This window comes from Aphelocoma coerulescens, chromosome 1A (assembly GCF_041296385.1).
Source record: "Aphelocoma coerulescens isolate FSJ_1873_10779 chromosome 1A, UR_Acoe_1.0, whole genome shotgun sequence".
Taxonomy (NCBI): domain Eukaryota; kingdom Metazoa; phylum Chordata; class Aves; order Passeriformes; family Corvidae; genus Aphelocoma; species Aphelocoma coerulescens.
This window is the reverse complement of record NC_091014.1, coordinates 30,333,744-30,355,654: the sequence shown is the minus strand read 5'-3', so window position 1 is coordinate 30,355,654 and position 21,911 is coordinate 30,333,744. Positions and strand designations below refer to the sequence as shown.

At 40.2% G+C, this 21,911-nt stretch overlaps 1 protein-coding gene across 5 annotated transcripts in view; it reads left to right on the top strand.

Annotated features, from left to right (window-relative positions):
• Positions 1–21,911, top strand: part of GXYLT1 (glucoside xylosyltransferase 1) — a 46,897-nt gene that overhangs the window by 6,455 nt on the left and 18,531 nt on the right. For 2 of the 5 annotated variants that reach the window (XM_068997615.1, XM_068997606.1), the window contains one exon: positions 21,062–21,236. In XM_068997615.1, the coding sequence (XP_068853716.1) occupies positions 21,062–21,236 (175 nt within the window). Of the gene's footprint in view, positions 1–2,079; positions 2,367–2,655; positions 2,823–11,576; positions 11,670–21,061; positions 21,237–21,911 lie in introns of those variants that run through there. The other 3 variants (XM_068997589.1, XM_068997598.1, XM_068997625.1) reach the window with 3 other exon arrangements.

Below are 21,911 nucleotides of genomic sequence, written 5' to 3'. Positions count from 1 at the left end.
CAGTGGACCCGACTTTGAGCAAAACCACAAAATCAGGGAAGCTGAATGGCAGGGTGTGGCAGAAAGCACTGAGGAACAAAGAACAGGGGGGCAGAAAGCCCAGCTAAGACTTTGAATGGTGCTTTCAGAGCTAGTTCTTCCTGCAATGCAAGCCAGTAATCTCTTTCAAAGTTCTTTTTACAGATCCTCTGCCATTTCATCGATGACTCTCCCATCATCACCCTGCCATATTTGGTCTGATTTCTCATCATCCCCCCTAGTTCCTTACTTCTCTTGGAATCTACTTTTTTTTTTCCTCAGCCCCAATTTCCCTGCTTGTATCTCTTAGTAATCATCCCAGTATCTCCACTGCAAACAGAGTTGAGTATTCCATATTTTCTGAGGGCCACCTTTTCTCCTCATTTCTTCTTTTATTTTGAGGAAGAGGTGATGAACGATTTTGGCATTACTTCTCTTCCAACTACCAGAGTTGCCAGCTGGCATCCTCCTTTCCCCCCTCTTTTAAGCACAGCCAAGAATAGCAGTAAGCTATAGCTCAGATTTTATGGGCATTCATGTATAACATACATCCTTAGGCTGCAAAAGCTGTAACAGCTATTTTTTTATGCTTTATTGTAAATCATATTGGCATTTTTCTTAAAATGCAGGGTCCTGAATGGGATTATTATCACTTATTTTAAAAAAGGATGTTTCCAGTCCATAGAGAAAATGTGAGCCGAATGCACTATAAGGACAAAGAAGTAAGCAGAATTATTCCAAACTTGGTTTGTTTGTTTGTTTGTTTGTTTGTTTTTTTAATCAGCATCAGAAGCTGAGGGAGCAGCACTGAATGATGACTTTAAAATACTTACCTTGGCAACAGTATAGGTTAGTTAAGCTGTTAGACCGTTGCTCAGTGGTCTGGGCTAGAGAGAGGGGATGCACTACTGTATTGGATTCAACTGAAACCCAACCAATATTCTCCCTGTCTAGAAAGATGTACAGCTGTTATTTCTTCTGCCACTTCCCAGACCTACATTTTGTTGTCCAGAAGCATGACTTGGTGAGCTAAAACAGCCCTATCTTTGCTAGTGACCTCAGACAAATCCTTCAGGCTCAGTTCTCCAAACTTCCCTGGCCCAGCAGCACCCACCTGCTCCTCGGGCCAGGGTACTGTGCAGTCACCTGTGTGCCAAGGCCAGAGGAGGGAAGGGGGCTGGAGCCCAAAGTCATTTGCATGCTCAGATTGTGTCAGCACAAGGAGAAAGAATGAACACCTGTGTAATTTCAGTTGCCTAGGGAATGAGTGGGAAAATCAAAAAATGGGTAAGGGTTGGAAGGGACCACAGTGGGTCATCTGGTCCAAACCTCCCTGCTCAAGCAAGGTTGTCCTAGAACACACTGCACAGGATTGTGTCCATATGGTTTTGGAATATCTCCAGTGACAGAGACTCCACAACCTCTCTGGGAAATCTGTTCCAGTGCTCGGTCACCTGCACAGTAAAAAAGTTTTTCCTTATATTCAGGTGGAACTTCCTGTGCACCAGTTTCTTCTGTTGCCTCCTATTGCTTGGCACCACCGAGAAGAGTTTGTCTCCATCCTCTTGAGCACCCTCCTTTTAGATATTTATACGTATAGAGCATCCTTGTGCAGAGGCAGCTGTGAAGCTTTTACACAGGAAAATCGAAGTTAGTGCAACAGAAACATTGAAAGTGTGGAAGGAGTGTAATTTTGAGGCTTTAGCCCCACTTTTGCCCTTTAGGAAGACACGCACCCTGTAATAGCTTTACATTCTTCTTATATTGAGTTTCCCAAGAATGCACACAGGATTCAAGGTGAGGCTCCGCACCAGTGTGGAGCGGACCGGGACATTTTGTCTCTCGACTTCTCCCAGGGACCCATGTTCGGGAGGCTCGGGGACCACGCTGAGCACAGGGCCGCGATGGAGGGATGCAGCGGGAAAAGGGGGCGTGCGGCTTTTTTCACTTTTGCGGCAAATAAACAGTGGGCGCCACTACGGCCCCGCCCTGCGGCCCGGCCCCGCTCCCGGCCCCGCCCCTGCCCGCCCCGCCCCGCCCCTCGCACGCCGGGATCGCGCCGGGGATCGCGCCGCTGCCGCTCCCGTCGTGCTCCCGCTGCCGCTGGAGCCGCGGGCCCGCCCGGCTGTGCTGGCGCCGGGCGGGAGGATGCGGCGGTTCGCGCGGGTGGCGCTGCTGTGCCTGGGCTGCGGCGTCTGCTCGCTGCTCTACGGCCTCAGCCAGCTGGCCCTCTCCCTGGAGCAGGAGCCCGGCGGCGGCGGCCGGGAGAGGCAGGCCCGAGATCCCGCCACGCCCGGCGCCCGGCGGCAGGCAGGGAGCGCGGGCCGAGGCGAGGCGGGGACCGGCAGGTACGCGGCGCGGGGGCCGGGGCCGGGGCCGGGCGCGGGCGGCGGTTCCCGCCGCATTCCTGCGGGGAGGGGCGCGAGGCGCGGGAGCGCGCCCGTCTCCGTCCCGGCCGCGGGCGGAGCGCGGCGCGGGGGCCGCGGGCGCCCCCGGCTGCGCGGTGCCGGCCGGGCGGCGGCGCCGAGGCCTGGAAGGCGCTTTCGGGGGCAGCGGGTGGTGGTGTCTGTGCGCTCCCTTCCGGCGTCCCGCGGGCCGGGTCCCGGGAAACGGCGGCTGGGGAAGCCTTAAACAAACAAGGAAAACTTTCAGGAGTGGCGTTGCCGGCGACCGAGGCCGCCCCCGTGCGCGTCCCCGCGGCTCTAAGCCCGTCCCTGGCTGCTGCTTGGTGGGATAGGACGGGTGAAGCGAGGAGGGTGCGTTTCCTTCTTCCAAGCAGAGAAAATTTCACGGTGCTCCTTCAGGTCTGAAACCTAATAACTTTATGATTATCAAATATAGCTTCATTGAAGCAAAACTGTTTATTATGGGGTACCTTAATACAGCCAGTCTTCTCACAGAAACCAGTGAGTTCAGTTCTATAATTAAAGGGGCGTATGTCCGAGCATCTCACACTCTGCAGACCCGCGTAGTTCTGTTGCCTTCTGTTAGCAGAAATTTTAATGTGGCCAAGTGATGAATGAGATTATGGAATGGAAATTCCTAGTTTTCCTTTAGATTATAGTTTCATAATCCTGTTCACCTGTGGTTACCGGAAGCCTAACGCCAGGAAAAGAGGCGTGACAAGAGATGTGTTACTGAAAATGGAGGAGAAATTAGGACCAGACCATTCTGGGACAGCCTAGCTCTAACTCTGCTTAGATTCTACAGGAGTTTAAAGCAAAGTGAGTTTATTGGTTTGGCGATGATCACTGCTTCCCAGTGCTGTACAAGCTCTGGCGCCCCCCAGTCCTTGCACTGCTTGTGCTCCTCTGAGCACACGAGGGAGTTGGTGTGGTGACCTGCTAGAAAACTACCTAGTTTTTGGCCGACTCAGCGCTCTGTATTGCCTCATCCTGTAATTATGAAAGTGTCGATGCTGGTGCAAAGGACTTACGGAGGATGGCAGGATGACAAGCTCTGATTTAATAATCTTAAAACACCATGAAACAGCATTCTGAGTTACTAGGGGTGGAGTCAGCTGAAATGTGAAACCCAGCTTTTGACTGGTGTAGCCACTTAAAAGAATTTTTTACCCCATGTTTTTGCTTTAGTTCAAGTTAATACAGATTAGAATGTGAAAAAATGTGAGGATGATTGTTCCTCACTTCTAGTTCATGATTAAAAACTTGTGAGTGGTTGAAATCTACTAGTTCTAAATAAAAATAGGATGAAAAAAATCATATGTATGATATTTGCTTTACTAAAGAAAACACGAAGTTTAAGCAAGGCAAACTTTTGTTGGGTAGAAGATGATAATCTAAATAAATGTTTTATTAAACACTGAAATGACTTTAACATGTATCATACTACTGGTAAGCAAAAGAAGAACCAAGTTTATTTTAAAAGCTATACTGTTTTAGTATTTGTACTAAAAGTTTAGTTTTTAAATTAAATACATGGAGAAGAATCTCAGCAAGGTGCAAGAAGCTTCTTGCTGCAATGACATCAGATGAGATATAAATCTGCCCTGTGTTGTTGTGGAAAAGTTGTTGAAGTAGAAAAGTTTTACTAACTGAGAAAGTTTTTTTTCTAAAGATCTCAAGTGCCACAAATAATTCCACTGTATACAGTTTTGTGGGGGCATGGCTCCTTGCAAAACCAGTGTCTGTTGTCACCTGTGTGGGAATTCTTTACCTATAAACTGCTGTCAAGCTGAAGGCTCAGGATAAACATTCCCTGTTGTAAGTTATTGAAACATGCTGTTTGTGCAAACAGTGTGTGCAAAACTTATTTGTGAGTCAGACTGTTAGAAAAATCCTTAAAAGGCTTTTGTTTAACTCTGTCCTGTGGCAGTCAAGAAATGTTCCACTGAATGTTCCTTTAGATGCATTTTTCAATTATTCTTGAGTATTAAACTCTGTTACATTGACTTTTGTAAGTGATACACACATCTTGTTGAATGTATTGGTGTTTTTCAGTTTTTATACATCAGCTGCTTCTTCAGTGGAGACTGAGCACAATGGCCACATGTCTTTTTTATGCCCAATTCTGACTATCTTGTGATCATGTAATATCCTGAAGGGTTCATAACCTTACAGAGTAAATTGCATTTAGATCACCTTATAATCCTTGAAGTTTAACATTTTGTATGCATTAATAGTAACTTTCCATAAATGGGTCGCTTCAGCTGTTTTCAGTGATAGCTTTAAAATACATTTCAGCAAAGCAAATCTAACTATCATCTGAAGGCACTCATGCACTCAGCAGTGTTCTTCTTTTTTCTTTCACCACGAAGTGTTTTCTTTGCCTGAATAGTCTAGTTTGGTATTTGCCACAAGGGCAGAGAAAGCTTGATCATGCTCTGGGAGAGGGGCGGGAGGTGTTGAATTTGCTGTTAGTTTTTGGAAACATGCAAACATGAAAACTGCAAACCTTGAATAAGGCTTTGGAATACTACACCTAGAAGAATTTAGCAATGATGATGACATGTTTAAGAAGAAAATAATTTAAAAGGAAGTAACATATTGAAACTAGAATTACAAGTTGAGGCAAGAGCCTCCAATAAACATAATAATTCAGGGGAACTTATTGGGTAATCAGTTTGGTAAGGAATTGTTTGTTTCAAAGGCTACTCTAGCCTGAGGAACAAGAGAACTGAAGACTAAAGGCTTGTATCTTGAGACTTGATATAAACAGCTGAAGAACATTTTAAGAATATAATAGCTAAACATCTTAATAAATAACTTGGATGCAGGGCTGGAAGTGATACTAAGTAAGTTTGCACATGATACAAAACTGGGAGGAGCTGTTGACTCCCTCTAAGGCAGGGAGGCCCTGCACAGAGACCCTGAAAATGAGAGGGCTGGGCAATCACCAACCATATGAAGTTCAACAAGGGAAAGTGCCAGATTCTGCACCTGGGGTAGGGCAGCCCTGGATGGAGGTACAGACTGGGGAATGAGATGCTGGAAAGGGTGTTTGGGCGCTGGAATAGGGTCCCCAGGGAAGTGGTCACAGCACCAAGGGACCTGGGGGTCCTGGTCAGTGGCAAGTTGAATATGAATCAGCAGTGCCCTGGCAGCCAGGAGGGCCACCCGTGTCCTGGGTGCATCAGGCACAGCATCATCAGCTGGGCAGGGGAGGGGATTGTCCTGCTCTGCTCTGCACTGGGGCAGCCTCACCTCGAGTGCTGGGGGCAGTTTTGGGAGCCACAATGTAAGAAAGATACTAAACTGTTAGAGTGTGTCTAAGGGAGGGCAGCAAAGATGGTGAAGGGCTTTGACGGGAAACTGTATGAGGAGCAGCTGAGGTCACTTGGCCTGTTCAGCCTGGAAAAGAGGAGACTGAGGGAAGACCTCACTGCAGTCTGCAACTTCCTTGTGAGAAAAAGAGGAGGGACAGGCACTGATCTCTGCTCTGTGGTGACAAGTCCTGTGGTGACAGGACCCAAGGGAATGGCCTGAGTCAGGGGAGGTTTACGTTGGATATTAGGAGAAGGTTCTTCCCCTAGAGAGTGGCTGGGCACTGGCAAAGGCTCCCCAGGGAAGTGGTCACAGGACCAGGAGTTCAAGAAGTGCTTGGACAACAGCCTAAGGCGCATGATGTGACTCTTGGGGATGGTCTTGTGCAGTGCTAAGAGCTGGATTTGATGAACCTTGTGAGTCCCAACTCAGCGTATTCTGTGATTCTGTAAATCTGAAGGTTGGGTTTTAGCTGTGAAGAAAGATTAACAGTGGTGGTAAATTGTCCTACTGATTATTCATTCCAGTGAGTGAGGTAGTAATGAATAGTTGTTACTATCGTATATACAGCTAAATGAACAATGGTTCTGAACTTGAAAAAATGAAAACATTGGCATCTCTACTTCCAGAAAATACAAAATCAATCAAAAGGTAGTATATATAGTCAGCCTATTTCCCTTTGCTAGGATTATTTATGGGTGGAGAAGGTGACTCAGAAAAAAATGAGACATAAACCAAAAAAACCCCCAAACAGTGCATAAATGTATATTTGCTACACGTCATTAAATAGTGCTGTAATCTGCTGTCTGTGGAGTGTCATTTCAAGTCAGTCTTTTTCCACATGCTTTCAGATTAGCTAATTAGCAGACTGTTTCAAAGTGAATCTTCAGTTAATTTTGTCAATATTGCCACTTCAGTTAGGCAGATAATTGTTCATCTTTCTATTCAGGTCCAAAAAAGTGCTATTCTAATGGCAATTTTGAGATATACGGAAGGAATCAGTCTGTTGTCAATTCTGTGAATTTAGTGAGGTCAATGAATTTGACCCTATTAAAATGGAACATTTTTCCCTTACACTGTAGTTTAGCATTTTTGTGCTGCCAGCCATACCGGTACGCTATGTGTGACACTGATACCGATTGTATCGGTCTCTTGCTCTCTTACTGTTCTGGCAAAGGGAGATTATAGTGCATGGAAAAGGGTAGAAAGTATATCCACAAGTTTAGCTGAGGAGGGTGGTTGTGACAGGTAGCTGGTTCTTTCCTTGGCCTGTACACAGCTGTTTTCATCAGTATCAGAGCTTAACCAGCAGTTTCACCAGTTTGCTTCTCAGCTATTCTTATTTTAAGAAATTGATCCAGAACCTGTCAAAGAATTTCAAAATACGAGTTAAACTTAAAGGATGAAATGTTGAATGATTTGAAGTTGAAACTTCATTTAAAAACTCTGCTGAATTGGACAAGCAGTTGACTACCAAATGTTATTTTGCATAGAAATGTTGTGAGGCAATGAAATGTTACAAGGATTTTTCCAGTTAAAAAGTTTATGTATCAGACATCTAACATTGCATCTACTATCTCCTATCTAATAAAGCCATTGCCTCTATGACAAAATATGTCATAACAAATTTGTATATTGCTGCAAATATTCAGAAAAAGCTACTGAGAAGAATTAGAAATTCTTAGTGCATTTGGGAGTTGAATAGAGCATCTTATCATCCCAATTTTTTACTCCTGTGTGATTATGAGCAGGAAGGAAATTAATTCTTCCTGTTTTGCTGCTCTTGTGGGCTGTGCTGTAGGAGAGACATGAATCTGTCTATTGGTTGATTCATGTAGTTGATAAAACTTAGGTTGTTAATGAGAGGAATTATGACAGGAACTTAGTCATCAGGGCTGCAACCCTCACCATTCAGACATTCTACTAAGTTTGCTGTGAAGTTACAGTAGTACAAAAGATGCCACTTGGATTGAGAAGTATTCCTGAAAACTGTGACTCCATTAACAAAAGGAGGTTACCAGTGATGGTTGTGGGATTTCTTATGGTTAAAACTTGACTTGCCTGAGCACAGGGCCTCAGTCTTCATGGCTGCAACTTAGGCACTGCTGTGTATTTTGCACACTAATTTGAAATTGTCCTTTCATCTGAAAAGTTTGCTTTTCAGGTCACAATATAGACACTTTTTCTGTGTCTGCAATACTAAAATTTCTACTCCCCTTTTTGAAGCTAAATTACCTGATAAATGTAGTTAAGAAGTGGCTGGTTGCTTAAGGGAGAGATGCTTTGAATTGGCAAACATTACTGAGAATGCTTGCCTAAGACACCAGTGATTTTTGAAACTTTATATTTCCTCATTTTTATATTTTTGACAGTGGTAGGTGTTAGGAGTTGTCCAACCCAGTAGTGTGATGGAGGCAAGGCTGCTGCATTTCTATGTTCCTGGGTCCAGCCAGTAGCAAAGCTGAGCATTTATTCCAATAGGAACATAGGCTCTTAGTGCATACACACATGGCTGGCCACAGAGATCAGCACATAGGAAACAGTGCTTGCACAACCACAAACAAGTGTCCTGATCCTGTCCCCTTCTGTGACTGATCCGGGTGAAAGGTTTTAGTGAAAAATACATCAGTATTGTGGATCCCTCCAGTAACTGGCCTTAGACACGTGGTCCATCCAGGAACGGGCTCCTGATCCTCTGGTCTCTGCTGTTGCTGACCCGAGTGTGCGAGCCCTCGAAGCTTGCAGCCCCAGTTCAGTTTCTGGTACTCACACCCTCTTGGATGTGCACACACATGTACAGGTGAATGTGCTGGATCTTTCCAGTTACTGGCCTTAGCCTTGTGGCAGCTGGCCACAGGATTGCTTCATGAAAGGGAGTTTTTCAGATAGCTGGTCCTGACCTATAGCCTTAAACATTAGCCACTCCTCAAACCCCAGGTGGCCAGCTCAGACTTTGTGGTGCTTCCAGTTGCCACCCCTCAGACCCTAGTCTCTTGTGGCTATGTAAGAGAGAGGTTCTTTCAGTAGCTCAGACTCTGTGTTCTCTGCCTATCTCACCCAATCTTATGGCCTGTCTGACACCTGGCTCCCAAGCCTCTTGCTCTACTTGTGGGCGAGTCCAGTTGCTGGTGGTTACGTGCACCAACATGCACACACCTACGTGCTGTGTGACACATGTTTCTCCAGTCCCTGACCCTGCAGGCTCATGGGCCCCTAGGATCTGTGGCCATCTTCTCGTTTGTGGGCACTTTGACCTCTGTATGTGCACATGGAATGGAGCCACTGCTGTCACCCAGGAAATTAGAAATCTTCACATGTGACTGGACCCTCTTATCTTTAGTTTGTTTTTTGCATTCTTGTTCCTCCCCAGTCCACCTCGATCTCCCAATGAGTCCTACACCCTTGCAGGCAGTAACTCCACTAGGCAGTAGGTAAACTGGCCTGGAGAGTCTCTCCTGTTTACCTAGTCTGGTGAAGCATCTGCCTGGTTCATGGGCTCTGCCCTTGTGAATTGGGGCTGTGTTAGGGTGTTCAGTGTGCCTGGGTTAGATTGCTGTGTTTGTTTCACCTGACTTTATTTTCTGCTTTCTATTTGTGGGGACTGGCCTTTAATCACATAACAATAATTGATGTGAGCAAAATATCCCTCACTAGTACTGAAGGTGACTATTCCTGTCTGACTAGTAACCTCTCTGAGGTAACAATGACTGTGCCTGTTCGGTGAACAGGTAAGATGCATCTCCCTAGCTTTGTAAAGCAATTGTTTGTAGTCCAAGCTTTCCTCAAATTTTATTTCAAGTAAAAAAATACCTTCATGAGTGGCATTTTAAATGATCTTATTGCGAATGACAAGAAGAAAATGTTGTCCAATTATTCCAGTCTCTTAATCCTTTATATGAAAAACTTCGGGGAATATGGTAGCATGTGGTCAGTTGAGAGGGACTTTCTGTTGACAGGAGAATGTCTTGAGCTAACATTGGGTAAATTGCATACATATGTATCCTAGGAACACTTTTGTTTTAAACATGAAATTTATGAATCAAACCCAAGGCAGATGATCGTGTGCTAAATGGAACATTGGAAAGGCTTAATATGTCAGAGAAATGACTTAGGCATTACTTCAAATTTGCCTCTTGCCCTGGTAGTTTGGGTAGGGTAGTACTCAATACAGCTAAGAAAACTCTTGTTGACAGCTGGAAGAGGAATCCCCTGTAATAATAGCATAGTGATCTTCCAAACCAGACAACCCTTTTTGAGAAATTGTCTATTAATTTATCCTAAAAGCAATGAGAAAGTTACTCATTAACTCACAACAGTTACTAGAGAAAAACTACATAGTAGAGATCATAAAGGTTGTTCTTCAGATAAGTGCAAGACCTTATGTGCCTTGAAGTTTTTATAAAACTTTGAAAGCCACAAAAAATAATGTAAGAAAGAATCTGGCATAGAGAACTCATGGTTTTATGCCATTTACTTTGGTAAAGAGTAGTGCAGATATCCGTGAAATAGAGCTGCAGTCTCTATTTTCATTTTTTGTACCTAGGTATTTATTTGTGGAGAGCATTCTTAAGTCGTGAAATAAAGTTACTTGAAAATTCTTGCAGACATTTATCTACAGAATACAAGGATTTCCTGTGATCTACCAAAGAACTGCATCACCCCCCACAGCACTTAAATGAGGCTTTGTGAAACACTATGTGTTTATTAGGTCGTTTTTCTCAAGTGTTACAGAAAGCAGAAATTGCACAGCTTGACATTTTTTGATGCTACACTAAGCTATTGTTGTCTAGTATTTGCGAAACATTGGCCTTTACAGATTTCATATTACACTACCAAGATGGTACTGATTAATTTCAAACTTGCAAAGCCAACTTTCAGTAGAGTTCTGAGCTATAGTCCTTAAATACCTTTTCATCAGCAGCTTTTGTGTCGGTTTTCTTCTTATGCATGTCTTTCATTCACAGATACCACCTTTCAAAGGACTAAACACTAATAACACTACTGGCTTTATATCACTATGGTAGGGAGCAGAGGAGGTCACTCAAGAACATCTCTTGCTTTACAATATTCTGCTTACTCATTTCAGATTGTAAATCTTGATGTTGATTTTTTCACCAGACCCTTTGAACACCAGACTTTTGTTTCTATTTTAAATTATTTCCTGTATTGCTGTTGCATAAAATGTAGTGATGAATTAGTAAACCCTGCTTTTTAAGCTGTTAGTGTAGCAGAAGTCAATAAATTATTCGTCTTGCCATTAGTATGAAGAAAGAAAACTTGTGAAATGTTGTGGTTATTTCTATATTGCATTAACCATTTGTTATGAAACAGTGGAATTCCTTGGTGCTACTAAGTCTTGTTTTTCATTAAAAATCAGATTTGCACATTTACACTGACTAGAGTAATGGATGAATAGGAATTGTGTTAAATGGACAATGTAACCTCAAAAATGAAAAGTTGCAGTTGTCCCTCTGCTTTGAGTGAACAAAGGTATTGAAAAGGTGAAGTTCTTTCTAGTAGTAAGTGCTGCCATTCAGTCATTACCTATGGGTTTAATTTAAGCCTAGAACATAGAAAGATCCTCAAAAATCCCAGCCCCTTTGTTTTTCTCATTCTGAAAATATATGAAGAGGAAAGGCTAGAGGATGGGACCATTCTACCTTTGGAAAATTATGATTGGCATCTAATACCTTTTGTATTCAAGTTGCATTACATAGCCAGTTTTCTGCCAACTAATTAACTGTTCAAGTTATGCTTGAGCTAGAAGACAATCCATTTAACTTTGCCATAAAATCAGTAACATTTATATAGGTTATTTTTGTCTTATTCTGTTAGGTGTAAGAATTTGTCTGTATCTTTCTGGAATTCCTATTGGATGCTGCCCTCTGATGTTTGTGGAATGAACTGCTTTTGGGAAGCTGCTTTTAGGTAGGATGTTATTAAATAGTACTTTATTATTTGATTGCAGACAGATGTAGCTGATGTGTTTTGGCTCTTTAGCAAGGTGACAAAACAAAATATCTTCATTACTTCACATGCATTTCACCTTCTTATATTATGGTTGCCTTTAGCTGGGCTTTTTCCTGTTACATTATATTCTGGAATCGTAGACTCAAGTGTTACTACCAAGAGTAGATTTTTTCAATTATATTGCTTTGTTAAATAGAAACTTGATAACATCTGTTAAAAGTCTGTCTGAATATAGTTGGAAAAGTTAATGATAAATTCTTTTCCTAAAATAAAACTTGCTGCACAGTAATACCCATGATATAACTTTCAATAAAAACTGTCAGATATGCTTAGTAGTTACATGTGGATTTTTTTTATTCAAGTTACATGCTTTATAGAATTTAAGGAGGGCACTTCATCCAAAAGCACAGAAGAAACCGTTTTGAATGTTCTTTAACATACAGTATGTTAAAGCATAGACTGTCTCCTTAATGTTGCATCTTTAACAACAAGTTTAAATGTTTTGACATTTGTGGTGGCTCAGATGCTTTAGGCTGTCAGATTACACAGATAGCTTGAAAAGAAGTAAGCTGTCAGGTTCTCTAACCTGTGTAGTTCTCTTCAATATATAACTAAAGTTGTAAGTCAATTTTTCTTATATTTAAAATTTTGCTGATCATTCTTTGATATGGTTATCTTTTCCTGTTAGTATGAAGCTTGAATATTTCTGGGAAAGCAAAGGGGAAAAGAAGTTGAGCTTCACAAGTCTTAATGCTTTTTTGAAAATTATGGTTGTGGGAAAAGCTTTAGATCCCTTATTCCTCTCTGCTTGTGTGTTGTCAGTGTTTTTTAAGCTCTTCACTTGTCAAGAATTTTCTTACAGAGGTGGCTTAGATTGGCTTTTATTATGTTAATGAACTTCAGCTGCAATTTGGGGCTGCTGAGTTTTTCTCACTGCCATTGGTAGCAATCCGTAGTGTGTCAATCCATAAGGATTCACCTGACTTTGTTAGGCAGATTTAGCTATCTGAATGGACAGAAATAACTTTTTTTTCCTTATAGGTTAACTTTTGGGAGTTTAACTTTATGAAGTTTAGCGCAGTGGGGTAAATCACAAATGCTCTTGTGAAGAGAGCATAGGGGCTTATCTTATGCTAAGTGAGGGACAGGATGTGATTGTAAGCTTCATTTAATCCTTGGACATCTGGGCCAATCTAACACTTGTAGTGCTGAGAGAGGAGAGGGTCTTGCTGTTTTCTGACCCCAGTAAGCATGATGAAGTCCATCACAATACAAAGTAATGCATGAAAATAGCAGAAAACTTCCTTTCTGGATATTCTGTCAGGCTTGAGGCAAGAGGAACCTTGAAACCAGAAATGGACAAATCCCATGCAGTTTATTTGCATGCACCTTAAGCTGTAACTTGTATTAATCTATTAAGAAAGCCATATGTGGCTGTGAAGATAATTCTGTTGAAGTATGCATTGTTTATGACTTTACTGGATGTGTCCACTTCCATGATGAAACAGTAGTCATGGTGAACCCCTAATGATTGCAGAATTTCATGTTTATACATTTTAAAATGGAAAGAAAAAGAGCTGCTTAAATGACTAAAGGGCATGTGGTGTTCAGATTAAGCATTTCACATTAATTAAGTTGGATTATTTTATCAATATATTACTATTAAATTAATCCCCATATGTTGTGCTGACTTCAGTGCTTGTTGAATTCCTCAGTGAGATGCTCTAACTTAGTGGGCCACTAGGCTTCTCCCAAACTTTACTTACTCTTATTCTGTTTAATCAGTTTAGTTTGTGTTGGAGAGGTGCAGTGTGTTTGTGTAAGAGAAGAGGAGGGGAAGATGGCAGGGAGAAGGAGAAAGTGTGCTCTCCTTGAATAGTACAAGCACTTGCAGTGGCCCAACATCTGAGCCTCTGGCCCTAAGCCTCATTTGGGCTGGAATAACAAAGAAGATAATTGCAGTTTGGTTTGAGCTTTGGATATGAGTTATAATTTTGTTTCACTCTCAGACAAAGTGTGTGCATTGTGCTAGGTGCACTGAGAAGCTGAAGACTGCTTCAGATATTATACTTACTAGTTGTTCTCAGGCTTGCAGTAGGATTTTTGGAGGAAGAGGAATGAATTTAATTGCATGCAAGGTTATTAACCACTGCAAGTGAAGTCTATCATTCTTGTTTTCTGAGATAGTATCTAGAGGGCCATTTCAAGATTCTTCATGAAGATAGTCTCTTGAAAACTTTTTCCATAAAGAGGCAACATTGTGATTCTAAGTTGGGTATCTTCTGAAATGGGAAGGAATGATTGTTCTACCATAATAATGTCTTATTCCAAGTAATTTCATCCTGGATTGACTAAACCTTTGTGTTCATCATAGGTGTGATTGTTGTAGTGAGGTACAGAATAAAGCTGGACTATGCAGAAACTAGGATAGGGAGAGGGATATAAGGAAAATGTAAGAGTTACGTATCTAATTGAAATCTGATGACAGCTAACTCCAGTGCTTAAATGGTGTCAACAAAATAATAGAATTCCCAATGAATTTTAATAGAGGTGACAGAGTCTGGTTATTGAAATGCACTAATACAAATCTTGAATCTATTTGGCTTGATTTAATCTGTGAGAGCAGCACTGTTTAATCAGATCATAAATCAGCTTGTGAACGGAATGTCTAATGTTCTGTTCTTGCTGTTTCAATAAACTAACCAAATGAGTTTGTTTACAAGAGCAGATCATACAGCTGGGATATCTTTGCCCATAGTACAGTCCTAAAATTTATCTCAGGGTTAGAATGTCTCCTTTCCATTTTCCACCGAAGTTTTTAAAACATTGGGAGCTTTTGGATTTTTAAGTGTTTTTGTTGAAAAAACTAAGTGCTTGTTATCTCTCTGCTTCTAACTTAAAATTTCAGTTACCTTTTTTCTCTCCTGGATATCAGAACCACAGGGATTTGTTTACCCATGAGAGAACTTGTCATAGACATTTTAGAAAGGCAGCTTGCTACGTATTTCCTCTTAAGTAGCCTTAAGTGTATAAAGTGAAAACCGATGTTGTATGTATTTTTAATATTCAAGTGTGTATGATAGAAGTGTTGGAGATGTGTAGAGGAATCTGGAAAGTTTTTAGGAGAGAGGTATGTATCTAGACTTCAGTATGAGTCATGCAATAGTTGAAGATCATTTGAAATTGATGAGCTCTGAACAGGTGCTGATTCTAATAATGAATAATAAGGATCTTTAGGTTAATCACTGTAAGATCAATTGCTTATGCTGTGTGTGGGAAGGATTTTGTAGCTATTCTGCACCCACATTTTTTCACCACTATTCTGATTATCAACTTTATTGAGAATGTCATGTGTTGTGCTTCTGGCACAGACTATTTGTTAGCTTTCACATTGACAGAGGAAGCATGAGATTGCTTTTACATACAGTGGTATAGATTTTATCAAAATTAACAAATGCTGATGAAGATAACATGAGGCTCAGGTTTTGTATGGTCTAGATGATGCTTTTCTTTTCTAGTACACCTTTCAAGGTGCTCAGTGTTGTCTAGCTGGTATGACTACTTATTTCCTACTGGGACTGACTAAGAAAAAATTCCTAGGGATCCTTATTATGGCTATCTGACCAGGATGATTTCAGTTGTTGGATGTTGCAACTAAGTGGGTTTTAACTTGTGTTGCTTGCTAAAGTAGAAAGTTTCACTAAGTTTTGGGGTATACTGAGCTTCATGTGGTATGGTTATATTGAGATGAATTGTGATAGTCCTGAAAAAAGGAATTTCTCTAAACTATCTGGCTCATTGGAGAATGGGACTTCATATTTTTATAGTCAATTTAAAATTACTAATATATTGTAACACTCAAACCTGATCTACTAATTGAGTTGGCATTGAGTAGATTACATTTGGACATCATATGCAGTGATATCATTAGCATACTTCTACAAAATAAACTCTGATTATAACATGTTTTTCATTCAGTGCTGTAGTAGAACGTTAAGCTAAATAAAAATTAGAATTTTCATCACTTTCAAATCCAGATAATGTCTGTAGTTACCTTGATCCTACTTGTAATAAGTGTAGAAGTGATTCAACAGCTGCATTTTAATCAGTGTAGCTTTGCTGCCTTCTTACTCTGCCTATTTGCTTTATTTTTTCTGGTGGCTAAAGGCTTCTGGGTTGGGCTTCTTAGTGGTTGATTGATTAGATCAAACAGGGCATTAAAGGAAAAAAGGATGCAATAAGTAAGCCATCCGTATTGTACTTACATATCTAAAATTTGATTTTCTGAGGTACATTGGTAGTGCCAGATTTGAAATAATACAGTTTGATTATGTGAAAATACTTTCCCTACATTGTTTAATGAATATAATTAGCATTTTCCATGCTAATTGTAAAAGCCACTTCTATTACACCAAGTTAGATGGAACACTATACAGGATGTTCCTGAGGTTTTGGTACCCTCTCACTCCATGTATTATGTGAGGAGAACCCTACCTTAAACAAATACAGGTGACCTCTATTGCAGTTCCTTGTGTCAAGTCTAAAGGACAGAGCTAAGTGTTTTGTGGAGTTGGTGGGTGTTTTAGTGCCAATAAAATTTGTTGCTTTTTTTTTTCCCAGGAAGTGCGTCTGGGATGCCATGAAGGTTCTAGAAAAGTAAACCTGTCAAAACATACCTCTGTAGTGTACTACTGAATTACAGCTTTATAATTGTAATTGACCTAGAAATGCTAATTTAATGTACAATGCATCATGGTAAACATGTTTAAATATAAGGCAGTGTCTTGACAGACAGGCTCTGGAAAACCTTGTTGTAGCAGATTCACTGAGGATATCCACCTATGTTCCTCTCTCAGAGGTTATTAACAGCAGAATTAATCAGTGCAGAATGAAGGTCTACACTTGACACAGAAATACTTCAGGGCAAGGCTTGTACCTGGCCTTATGCTGCTGCTGAGAAGTATGTTTTAAAATATGTGTTTTACTCACATTGTCAAAAGTGGACTGTTTTAAATGTGTTTCCTAGACTCATGGGAGTATGTGTGGAGCTCTGTCTCAAGTGTTTTGTTTATTCTTACTGTCCCTACCCCTCAAGTGTAATTAGTGTCTTCACAAAAATGAAGTTCTCTTATTTCTCCCTAGAGACTCAAATCCTGTCATGGCATTCTGCTCAGTATCTTCTACTGGGTTACAGGTGCCTCCTTTCTCTTCCATTTTAGTTACCAGAGGTTTTTCTTTCCCTACAGGAGCTAGGACTCCCACGTTACTGGAGATTTATTTTCTTTTTCTTTAGAAATTAGGTCTGTCAAGTTTTCTTTGTTACTCTATCCAAAATCCTTACTAAAATACAGTTTGTATTTCACTCTATTGTTGCTTGTTTCCCAGCTTTTCCACTAGGTTCTCCCACACCAAAAGATCAAGCTATTAGTAATTAGAAATGTGCATATAAAAATATACATTTTTACTTTTGTGTTTTCATGTTGCCTCTCAACAATTTTTTTGAAAGCATCTCCTTGCTTTTGAAAGCATCTTAACCCTTTCAGAACCTGTATTTGAGTTTCAATAAAGGTTCATACCAGAGCTGTGGTACTCTTGATACCAAAACTGCTCAGCTTCAGACAAGTTACTGTTCTTGTAGAATAAATTTTATTTTGCTCATTGTCAACTCATCAACTGAACTGCTAAAAAAATGTATTGCCAAAAGATCTTATATCACTTGGTCATAACAGGTACCAGACCAGTTATCTAGATGAACATGCTTTTCCTTTCCCTGGCTTCTGGTGAAGTAGCTGCATGCCTAACTTCAGTGGAGGAAGATGGGGAGAAGGGTTACAGAGGTGCGAAAAGAAGGGAGCAGTTGAGGGCAGATAATTTGGGAAGAAATTAGTGGGAAAACTGAAGCCATGTAGACATAATATTGAAGAAGGGAATGAGACAAGTAGTGAAAAAGATAATTGGCTCTGTCGGTAGAAGTGTTCACATGGAAGATGAGACTGCAGAGCTCAAGCTGATAACCTCTGCTGAACAATTTACACTTTATGCTGCCTCTCGCATCAGGAAGAGGAAAAAGCGATGAAAGACGCTGGCAGCTGAGGGCTATCAGTAAATATGTTCCTGGATGAAGATGGGGATAGGACTTCTCTCTGGCAGTGGAGAGAGGTGTGTACATGAAAGGGAGAGGAGCAGCACTGAGCCCCGGTTGCTAAAAAGGGGGCTGTGGTTCTCAGTGGTCTGTATGCAGGGAAGTCAAATGCAGCTTATAATCACTAAAGGATGTCTTTTCCTGGAGTCTGGAGTAAGGACCACAATTCCAAAGTCTCATAACTTCTGCCTTAATAAATTTTTGAGATCTAATATGTCTCATTCCCTTTGTAGTGGATAGTCCACAGAGGGAATGGTGACCTGTTCTTTCCAACAGCTTCTTGCTCTATCTGCTTCAGGGATAAAGCTTTATGTTGTGAATTTATGGATCTGAGTCCAGCTGTTTCCCATATGATATGATCTGAAATTCAGTTTTTGTTAGCTCTTTCTAAATTTTTTTGGTTTTTTGCCTTTAAAGGAATAATTTTTAAGCACAGATTTAAAAAATCGAACTCAATAAGTCTGAAACTTAGAGAACAGAGATTGTGTGAACAAAGTGACTGTAAAAGCATTGTAACATGATCAGTCAGTTTTTTGTTGTGTGGCTTGAAATATTCTTTTATTTGCAGATGTCACTAGATGTAGAAATAATAGAATACAGTCTTTGAATCTCAGTGCATTTTAGAGTTTCTTTGGCATAATTTTTGTCATACTTTATTCATGGAAAGCTGTGTGTTACATGTGGCTCAGGAGGTTGGCTTTCAGCTATGCAGTTTGTGTAGGTTTTGCCCTTATTTATCACATGACCTTGTAATATCACTGTAGGCTCTCATGACTTCAGGGCTTAATTATTGTAATTCCCTTTTCAGTGGATTAGTGATGAGGCTAATCTGCTGCTTGCAGCTTGTTCACACTGTAGCAGTGTACTTATTTCTGGGTTTCAACTACCCTCATCATATTCAGCTTGCATTGTGTTTTTTACATTACTACTTACTACAGGGGTGTAATGTTTAAATTAGCTCTATGTGTAAAGGTCTGAATGGGCATCTCTTGATTATATTTTAAGATTCTTGTTTTTGTGAGTGTGTGTGTTAACCTGAACTAAGTTTCAGATTTTGCTTCAAGATTTATAAAAGGTTTCAGTCTGCAGATTAAATCATTTGAATATAGATGTCTGCATATTGGTGTCTATGCCAGGTAGGTCTTAAACAGTCACTAAAATTGAAAGGGCATAGAGGATGATCCAGGGGACCAGCCATTTAGTTGCTGAGAAGTCAATAGTTGGTGTTAATCATGAAGCACCTGGGTACCCTAGACATCTTTTTAGGACTAGTAGACACAAAATGATCTTTGAAATACCCAGTCTTTTTGGACTGGCATCTGGAGATCAGGTGGGATCTTCTAGAACTTATTAAATGGCACTTATACCTATGTTAAAAATTGATTCAAGCCTTAGGTGTTTACTTTGAAATAAGATTAATTGCTCTCGATACTCCAAAGCCTGTTCACTAGATCTCTATTGGCTTTAATGACACTTTGGACACAATCTTGTAGGTTAGCATCTTCATTTAGGTGCCCTATTTTGGATCTAAATCTGACCTATGAGGTCTTTCATCCATGTGATTTTTAATAATGCCCTGAACCTTGACTTAAGACTGGCTGCATAATCTAATCTAAATTTTATTAATCTTAAATCCCCGAATTTAAGATTTAAAAAAAAAAAAGGACTTTTTCAGTTCCAGGGTATTAAATTCTTTCAAAACTGAGAATGTTTTTTAAATGCTGCAATTATTTATGGCATTAAAATTCAGCAGTTTTACAGTGATAGCTTTGCTTATATTTTGCCTTGTGGAACTGAAAATAATGTGTGTAGCTCTTCTGTGCCTTAAAGAAAAGAGGCATATTTGCATATTATGTATTGCCAACTTAAAGGAAAACTTTTATGTGTTTACATAGTTGCATAAATTGGGTGGACATTATGTGCTAAGAATCACATCTGGTAATTCCCATTTTGAAGTGTCTCTCTTCGACAAGTTTCTAAGAATGGGTGATTTGTCAAGCACTTCTCTACTGTTACTAGTTTGGTAAAGTCTTTTCTAACTTCAGAATTGGTTTTGTCTGCATAATTTGGCATTAAACTGGTAATTTAAACCTTCAGATACCTTTGGTTCTATTAGCCCCTTTCCTCCCATAGTCTGTCCAAAGAGCTCAAGTGCATAATATTGTTTTGTAGATGGGCTCTGAGTTGATGTGTGTTTAAAAGCTTTGAAAGCTTTTGTGACTAAATATATGAAATCCAGGAGATTTTTAGTATACCCACTGTGTTTGCCACCAAGCTAATGGTATTACCCGACAACAATTTTAGTCTATTATATAAAAATAATGAAATAACTTTTAAATGTACCCTGTATGATACATTCCAGGCACTTCTCAGCATAACTGTTGCACAGGTGTCTTCAGGAATAAAGGATTTCCCAGTCCCCACAACTTGCAATGATTTAGCCTCAAGGACATGAACAGTGTGTGTGGTCAGTGTGCCTGAGGGATTTCCCAGAACCACTGGGAGCACCAGGGCATCCCACAAGGCCATCTGAGCTATTAGTTTCTCCCCTCTTCCAGCCCAGGTTGTACTCCTGCAAGATGGAAGGATAGGAGAAAACTTTCTGTGTTTTGTGAGTGCTTGGGTGAAGCACTGAAGCGTGTACTTGACCAAAAAGGACTTATTGGAGCAGAAAATGGACAAAACCTAGATCAGTCAAAAATGTTCTTAAGAGAACTTCTTGAAAGTAGGAGTTATCTCACTTTTGTTGTTGAGTTCAACTCTGCTGCATTTGTCATTTTTTCCTATGTCTGTATTTAGTCCAGGGAGAGGGGAAAAAATTTCTGTATAGACGTAATGTGCTGTCAGCCTATGACATTTTGATGTAACTTAAAGTAGTTTTTCTTTTAGCATAGCTATTTTGATGAATTTCCTTGCTAGTAATGAATAGTAAGATTGTAAAGAATAAATGTTTGTGTGTAGAACTTCTAGACCTTTTTTTTCCCCTGTAGGCTGGGATGGTGGGAGTGATCATGAGAATGATTCAGGTTAAATGAAAGCATACATACGAGGTGTAATGCTGTAGTTTGCATGTTCTGTTGAGTTATACTTTGCTGGTTTAAGTATGATAAAGGGTATTTTGTTAAGTTACTTGCTGCAGTAAATAGTAGAGTTTTTTTTTAAGCCTGTGCTAGAAATAATGTCAAATGAAAAAATATTTTTGTATCAGATATGATTATATGAAAACACATCCTTCTGAGAAAATGCATCTAGCAGTGGTGGCCTGTGGTGAAAGACTGGAGGAGACTGTTACTATGTTGAGATCAGCCATTATTTTCAGCATCAAACCTCTCCATTTTCATATTTTTGCTGAGGACCAATTGCATGAGAGTTTCAAAGACATAGTAAGTATTAAAAAAAATGTATTCAATTTGTAGCACAATTTGAGTAATATACAGCAAATCTTCTAATTCTTGGATAGTTGTTTGGTAGAATGGCAGAAATGCAGGAGCCTAAAAATAAGGTAATGAGGCATTCATAGTATTGGATGAGGATCTTTGAAATTTTTTCCTGTGGAAGAATGCCAGCTGCTGATACCAGAGTTTCTTCTAGAGTCAGAACAAAACTTCCTGTTTTGTCATCTTGAATCTGTGAAATACAAGCCTGATGTTCTGAATGCAAACCAAGTTACCTTGTGTGAGCTTTTTTAGAGTGGGGTTTAGAAGAAAAAATTAGAGATCTGTCCTTTTTTTGTCCCTGTGCTTACAGCATGAGTCAGTCTTACATTGTTCAGAAAGTGAAACACCAATTTTTGAATATGGTAGATATGGTAATGTCTAATTTTAGTAAATTTCAGTTAATGAAAATTACATTATGACTGGAGTAGCAGTTTTAGAAGCTGACTAGGCTATCACTATGGAGGGTTTTACTATTTTTCTGCTTAAAATGTCATATTAACTGTGACATTAGTATGTTACACATGCTAATTTATATACACTTATGCAAACAGAATCTGTGGCAAAAATGGAGTAAGATTACTTTAAATTTGGGAAGATTTCAGTGGTATTTGTTATGTGGTA